The 8,167-nt window shown below is 35.9% G+C and overlaps 1 protein-coding gene across 1 annotated transcript; it reads right to left on the bottom strand.

The window, feature by feature from the left end:
- Window positions 1-6,103: 6,103 nt before the first annotated feature.
- On the bottom strand, window positions 6,104-6,904 carry LOC128594119 (DNA-directed RNA polymerase III subunit RPC9-like). Its single transcript, XM_053602653.1, has one exon. The coding sequence runs from the start codon at window positions 6,888-6,890 to the stop codon at window positions 6,441-6,443; it is 450 nt and encodes a 149-aa protein (XP_053458628.1). The 5' UTR covers window positions 6,891-6,904; the 3' UTR covers window positions 6,104-6,440.
- Window positions 6,905-8,167: the final 1,263 nt, after the last annotated feature.

Genomic DNA, 8,167 nt, shown 5'->3' with positions numbered 1-8,167 from the left:
AGTAGCAGAGCTGGGATTTGAATCTTAACTGTTATGGTTTGCTACCTCTTTAAAGTAAGGGGGACATCCTTGAGAACAGCTGGCAGGATGTTAAGTGACAGGGAGAAGGGGAACTGGGAAAACTGAAGGACTGAATACAGGTAGCTATTCGGCCAGCAGCATGTGGGCAGCATTTCCCCTGCCGAGACTTGTTGTTACCTGACTTCTTCATTCTGGCTATCCTAGCAGTGTGAAGTGATATCTCATTGTGGCTTTGATTTGAATTTCCATGATGATGGATAATGTCTAGCACCTGATAATGTCAAAATCTTTTCATGTGCTTTATTAGACATATCTCTTCAGATCCTTTGCCTATTTTTAATAGTTTATTTGTCTTTTATTATTGAATTATTGAGTTCTTTATAAATTCTAGACACAAGTCCCTTTTCATATATATGATTTTCAAATATTTTCTCCCATTCTTTTGGCTATCTTTTTCACCTTCATGATGCCTTTAATTTTGATGAGGTCTAATCTATTTTTTTGTTGTCACTCATGGTTTTGGTGTCAGATCTAAGAATCATTTGCCAAATCCAAAACCATGATGATTTCCCCTATTTTTCTCCTACAAGTGTTACAGTTTTTGTTTTTACATTTATGTCATTGATTTTATCTTGAAGTAACTTTTGTATATGGTATGAGAGAGGGATTCATTCTTTTGAATGTGATTACCCAGCTGTCCCAGCCAGCATCATTTGTTGAAAAGACAATTCTTTCCCAATTGAACAATCTGGGCAACCTTGTCACAAATCAATTGACCATGGATGTGGAGGGTTTTGAAAAATATACTCTAAGATATATAAATGTAAGATTTTTAATGGAGCCATGTAAATCAATAGGACTAATTAGACAGATATTATCTATATTTAATAAAAAATGATATTTTCCTGTCTAATGTTTCTGTTTCCTTTTCTGAACTTCTTGCAGCCTTTAGAACACCCAAATATCTTTTGTGTAATATTAAAACTGCACATTGAAACACAAAATTCACTTTAACTTGTAGTTCTGTTCTTGTCAAGCCCACATTATACTAAATCTGGGTGTCAGTCCAATGCAATGACAACAAGGTAAACACTCCTCTCTCAGCAAAAAGCATGTGAACATGGAATACTTATGATTTTACTTCCTATCACCAGCAGGAATTCTAGGCTTGTAGAAATTAGTTTTTAGCTCTCCAAAAATGTCTATTTACTTTTTTCTATAGGTTTGTTTTCTCAGATTAGTTCTTGGTCAATCAGGCCCTTTTTATCACATAGGCTAGCCATGTCTTAAATGTCTATCTTTTTTTTTTTTTTTTGAGACAGAGCCTCCAACTGTTGCCCTGGGTAGAGTGCTGTGGCATCACAGCTCACAGCAACCTCAAACTCTTGGCCTCAAGCGATCCTTCTGCCTCCACCTCCCAAGTAGCTGGGACTACAGGCGCCCACCACAATGCCCAGCTGTTTTTTGCTTGCAGCCGTCATTGTTGTTTGGTGGGCCCGGGCTGGATTCAAACCCGCCAGCTCAGGTGTATGTGGCTGGTGCCTTAGCTGCTTGAGCCACAGGCGCCGAACCTTAAATGTCTATCTTTTTAAAAACTCTGAAACATACTGGATGCCATTCTAAGTTTAACTTAATTCTTCATAGTGCCACTCAACCCCTCCCAACCCTTACTGTGCCCTGTGGGGTCAGGAGGAGCCTTTCCTCCAGGTTTCATATTTCCCCCTCAGCAGAGAAACTAGAGAAGAGAACATTAAATTCAGTGCAGTAAACAGAGTGCTACAATATCTAAATGTTTCTAATATTCTTAATAGTAGAGATTTTTACAAATATCATTGCAAACATGCAGTGCGCTCAAGGAAAGGATCCGGCTCCTTGGCCTACCACTTTCCAGGTGTTCTTTTTCACTCTGATAAGATTCTTTGGTCTACGGAAAATATTCTGCTATTACAGCCTTTATGGAAACAGGGATGGAGAATCCTGCAAGAACTAAAAGTAGGTCTTCCATTTGATCCTAATACCCATTACTAGGTATCTACCCAAAAGAAAAAAAGTCATTCTGCAATAAAGACATTTCCACTCGAATGTTTATAGCAGCTTAATTCACAATCTCAAAGGCGTGGAAACAACCCAAGTTCCCCTCATCCCATGAATGTATTAATAAACTGTAATATATATATAATCATGGAATACTATTCAGCCATAAAAAGATGTAGACTTCATATTTTCATATTTACCTGAAAGGATTTGTAGAACATTCTCTTAAGTAAAGTATCACAGGAATAAAACATCAAGCATGCCATGTACTTAATTCTAAGTTGAAACTAGTAGAATAAAAACTACAGGCCCACATGAGAGAAAACCCCAATCAAATTCAAGAAGGGGAGGGGGAAAGGAGGTTCAGTAAGCTTCCACCTAATGGGTACAAAGGACAGGTATATGGCAACCACAACTCAGACTTTACCTTACGAATTCAAACAATGTAACCTAATTGTATATGTACTCATACTGATTGGAAATTAAAAAGAAAAGAAAAGAAAATGTTCTCTGTCCCTGGCTTATTGTACCCTCAATGAATCCCCACAATAAAAAAAAAAAAAAAAAAGAAAGAAAATGTTCTGTCTTGGCATGCTCCTAGACTCTAAGATTTGGTTGTTTTGTTTTATATTTTGTTTATGTTTATATACATTTTATATTTCCCTGAAAACTAAATAAAGTATTTGGCCTTAAGAAAAAACTTATATTCTTTCCTCATTGGTTTATATGAACAATTAGTGCTACATATTTCTTCTTAGCACAGGTTTAGCTAAATCATGCATACTTTATATGTTATATTTTCATTTAATCTTATGTATTTTTTTATTTCCATTAAGACTTTCTCTTTAACCAATAAATTATCCAGTCTTAATTTCCATATGTTTAGAGATTTTCCTGTTTCTGTCTATTTTGATTTCTAGTTTTATTCCAATAAGGTCAGAGGACACACTGTATGATTTTAATTCTTTTAAATTTGTGCTACTGGCATTGTGGCACACGATATGGTCAGTCTTGGTGAATATTCCATTTTGGTGCTCAAATGTAGTTTTATGTTCTTTTTCATAGTCTATACTTTGTTCTTTTTTGATGGAATTTACTATATATGTAATTAGATTCCGATCCATTGATCTATGTGTCTATTTTTATACCAGTACAATGCTGTTTGGGCTATTATTTCCTTACAGTATAATTTGAAGTCAAACAATGTAATGCTTCCAGCTTCATTTTTTTTTTTTTCTTCTTTGCTGAAGATTGCTTTGGCTATTTAGGCTCTTTTTGCTTCTGAGAACTGTTTTTTCTAATTCTGTAAATAATTATGTTGGTGTTTTGATAGGGGTTGCATTGAACCTATAGATTAGTCAATATTAATTCTTCTGATTCATAAGCATGAGTTATTTTCACATTTGTTTGAGCCTTCTACAATTTTTTTCCGCAATATTTTGTAGTTTTCTTTGTAGAGGTCTTTCACCTCCTTGGTTACATTATCCCTCGATATTTTTTTTTAGTAACTATTATAAATGGGATTACCTTCTTGTTTAGTTCTAAGCTAGATTGTTACTGGTATATAGAAATGCTACTGATTTCTGTATATTGATTTTGTATCCTAAAACTTTACTGAATTCATTTATCAAGTCTAAGATTTATTTTGGTAGAGTCTTTAGAGTTTTCTAGATATAAGATCATGTCATCAGTATCAGTGAGCAGAGATAATTTGACTTTCTATTTTCCAATGTGGTTGCCTTTTATTTCTTTCTCTTGCCTGATTGCTCTGGCAAGAACTTCCAGTACTTGAGTAAGAGTGGTGAAAGTGCCATCCTTGTCTTATTTCAATTCTTGCGAAAGCATTTCTCCCATTAAGTATGATGCTGGCTGTGGGTTTGTCTTTATTATTTTGAGGTATGTTCCTTCTGTGCCTAGTTTGTTGAGGATTCTCACCATTAAAGGTTACTAAATTTTGTCAAGTGCTTTTTCTGCATGTACTGAAATGATCATATGGTTTTGTTCTTTAATTGTGTTTATGTGGTATATCATATTTATTGATTGCTCTATGTTAAACTTCCCTCGCATCACTGATACAAAACCCACTTCATCATAGCACATCTTTTTGATGTGATATTGAATTAGGTTCGCTAGTATTTTGTTGATGATTTTTGCATCTATGTTTATCAGGGATAATTGGTCTGTAGTTTGCTTTTTTTGCTGTTGTGTCCTTCTCTGGTTTTGGTGTCAGAGTCATACTGACCTCATAGAAGGAGGCTTTTATGTGTCCAGAAATGTATCCATTTCTTCTAGGTTATGTAGTTCGTGAGTGTATAGTTGGTCATCATAGTCTCTGATGATGTTTTGTATTACTGTGGCATTACTTGTAATAGCTCCTTTTTCATTTCTGACTTTTTAAATTTGGATTTTTTCTTTCCTTGGTTAGTCCAGCTAGTGATTTACTAATTCTGTTTATCTTTAAAAAAAAACAAACAAAACTTTTTGTTTCACTGATCCTTTGTATGGATTCTTTTGGTCTCTATTTCATTTAGTTGTTTCTGCTCTGAAGGGTTTTTTTTTTTCCTACTACCTTTGCATCTAATTTTCTCTTGTCTCACTAGTTCCCTGAGGTGTGATGTTAGGTTGTTAATTTGTGATCTCTCCACTTTTTTGTTGTAGATATTTAAGGATATTACTTCCCTTTTACTACTGCTCTTGCAGTATGTCACAGGTTTTGTGACATACTGTGTTTTTATTTTCATTCTTTTTGTGAAAAGGTTTTTTTTTTTTTTTGAGGTAGAGTCTTGCTCTATCACTAGGCTAGAGTACAGTGGTGTCATCATAGCTGATTGCAACTTCCAACTCATGAGCTCGAGTGATCCTCTTGCCTCAGCCTCCTGAATAGCTGGGATTACAGTCATATTCCACCATACCTGGCTAATTTTTCTGTTTTTGTAGAGATGGGGTATCACACTTGCTTAGGCTGGTCTCAAACTCCTGACCTTAAGTGATCCTCCAGTCTTGGCCTCTCAGAATGCAAGGATTACAAGAATGGGCCACTACACCTGGCCTCAAAAAATTTTTAATTGCTATCTTAATTTCTACATTGATCCAGTGATTATCTAAGAGCATGTTGTTTAATTTTTATGTATATGTATAGTTTCCAAAGTCTCGTCTCTGTATTAATTTCTAGTTTCTTTTCCACTGTGATCTGGATAAAGTTCTTCTTCATGTGATTTTGACTTTTTAAAACTTGTTATGACTTATTTTTGGCTTAACATATGTCTATGGGAGAATATCCCATGTGCTGATGAAAAGAATGTGTATTCTATAGTTGTTGTGTAGAATGATCTGCAAATGTCAGTTATATTCATTTGTTTTAAAGTCTACTTTAAGCCCAATGTTTCTTCGTGATTCTCTGTCTCAACAGTCTCTTTAGTGCTCTGAGTGGAGTGTTGAAGTTCCCCATTATTATTATTTTTTATTTCAGATTAATGTGAGGGTACAAATAATTAGGTTACAATGTTTGCATTTGTTAGGTAGAGACCCTACTGTAGTTGTGTCATGCACCCACAAAGTGTGTCATATACCCATACATCATGCCCATTAAGTGAGAGCACACCCTCCCTTCTCCCCATCCTCCTCCCTTCTTTCCCCTCACCCCATCTTGAATTGAATTGAGTTTTTCTCTTATGTGGCTGTGAATTAGATCATCTACATATTAGTATTGAGTACATTGGATACTTGCTTTTCCATTCTTGATACTTTACTAAGAAAAATGTGTTTCAACTCCATACAAGTTAACACAAAAGATGTAAAGTCTCTATCTTCTTTTATGGCTGAATCGTATTCCATGATATACATGTACCACAGTTTATTAATTCATTTCTGAATTGATGGGCGAAGTTCTCCACTATTATCATGTTGTTGTCTATAACTTTATTTGGATCTAGTAATATATGTTTTGTGAATCTGGGTGCCCCTATGTTGGGTTCATACATATTTAGAATTGTTATATCTCTTATTGAGTTGATCTCTCTTTTTTTTTTTTTTCAAAGGAAGTAAGCATTTTCCTCACTGTTGTACAGAGCTCTCACCACAAACGTGGAAAAACTGTAGAGGAAATATTTCTATCACAGAGGGGTCCACAGTCATTGTCTTCCCCTTTTTAGCTCTCTGCCCCGACACCCTCAACTTGTCTTCACTGTGTTTCTTTTCCTTGAGGCACAAATATTTCTTTTCAGCTTGTTTTTGAGAAAGGCTTATTTTTATGATTTACCCAGCTAAGCATAAAATCAAGCTCTGCTTGGATAGAGAATAAAATTAAATAAACAGTCCTCTGAACATCCAGGAAATGGCTGCTGGGCTTTTGGTCTTCATGAAATTCCTGGGGCAGCTGTACTCTCCTATGCTGGGTCCTCTTCATCCACTGCCTCATCGCTGTTGTTGGTATTTTTCTTTTGCTCAGCCTCTGGCCCTGCAGGCAGAATGCTAGTGACCGTGCTGAGAAGAGCTTCGATCTGTTCCTCGGTCAGCCGCTCTTCCCTCTCTTCCACCATCAGCTGGATCTCAACAGCAGTCATAGGCCTGTGATTCAACAGCTGAAGCTTTTCAGCTTTGGTCATTTTGTGGCTTTTCATTACTGTGAGAAATTCTCTGACAATCTCAGGACTCTGGTGCCTGCAGGGTGTTTTTGATATGTATTTTAATGTTTCATAGGTGATGGTATTCAAGTTCTGCTGCCCAGAACTATATTTATTCTTTCCACTTTCTTTACGCTGCTCTTTCAGGTCAGTTAGTAACTGGAACACCTCATAGTTACTGAGCAGCGCAGAATTGGCATCCTTCACTTCCATGTCTTCCCCGCCTTGACGACCTCAGCGGTACACTCGAGTTGATCTCTTTATCATTATAAAAGCTGGACACAAAGTTTGTGTGCAACTTAACTTTTTGTCCAGCCTTTATAATGGCCATCTTTTTCCTTTCTTACTGTTTTTAATTTAAAGTCTGTTTTATCTTATGTAAGTGTAACCAATATTGCTCACTTTTGGTTTCTATTAGCATGGGATATCTTTTTCTACCCTTTTACTTTCCATCTATGTGTTTTTTTATGGGTAAGATAAGTTTCTTGCAAATAGCATATAATTGGATCATTTTTTAAAAATCCATTCAGCCAATCTTGTTCTTTTTAGTGAAGTATTTAACCTATTTATGTTTAAGGTTTATATTGATATGTGTGGCTTTATTCCTGTCATAATGTTAATTTTTTAAGTTGTTTTATAAATTCTTCATTTCTTCATTTTTCTTTTTGTCTTTGTGGTTTGATGGAATACTATAATGCTACCATTTGATTCCTTTCTCTTCCTCCTTTGTGTGATTGTCTTATAAGACCTGTAAGTTTTCTATTTTTGTGTGTTTTCATGATGGTAAATATAAACCTTTCATTTTTAAGTTTAAGACATCTTTGAGTGTTTCATGAAGAGCTAGTCTAATGATGATGAATTCCCTCAGCATTTGCTTCTCTGGGAAAGACTTTATTTCTAATTTATGAAGTTTTATCTGGTACAATATACAACTCTTGGCTTACAGGTTTTTCTTTCTTTCAGTATTTGTATATGCCATTCTACTTTCTTTAGGCCTGAAAGGTTTCTGCTAAGAAGTCTACTGTTAGTCTCTTGAGGTTTCCTTTATAGGTTGCTAGACACTTTTCTCTTGCTATTTTTTTTTTTTTTTGAGATAGAATTTCACCATGTCACACTCAGTAGAGTGCCATGGCGACACAACTCACAGCAGCCTCAAACTTTTGGGCTCAAGCAATTCTCCTGCCTCAGCCTCCTGAGTAGCTGAGACTACAGGCACCTGCCACAACACCCAGCTATTTTTTGGTTGCAGTTGTCATTGTTGTTTAGCAGGCCTGGGCCAGCCTAGAACCCACCAGTTTCGGTGAATGTGGCTGGTGTCCTACTCACTGAGCTACGGGCACCAAGCAATTCTCTTGCTATTTTTAAAATCCTTTCCTATACTTTGACTTTGTTTCTGCATATAACGTGCCATGATGAAGTCATTTTATGATGTATTTTCCTGGAACTCGCTGGGCCTCCTGTATCTGGATTTCTAACTTTCTTTCTAAACT

The sequence above is a fragment of the Nycticebus coucang genome, chromosome 9, assembly GCF_027406575.1.
Source record: "Nycticebus coucang isolate mNycCou1 chromosome 9, mNycCou1.pri, whole genome shotgun sequence".
In the NCBI taxonomy this organism is placed as follows: Eukaryota; Metazoa; Chordata; class Mammalia; order Primates; family Lorisidae; genus Nycticebus; species Nycticebus coucang.
This window is presented reverse-complemented; position numbering and strand designations above follow the sequence as displayed.

Coding starts and splice junctions, on each gene's coding strand:
- LOC128594119 (XM_053602653.1), bottom strand. CDS start 6,890: ATGGAAGTGAAGGATGCCAATTCTGCGCTGCTCAGTAACTATGAGGTG.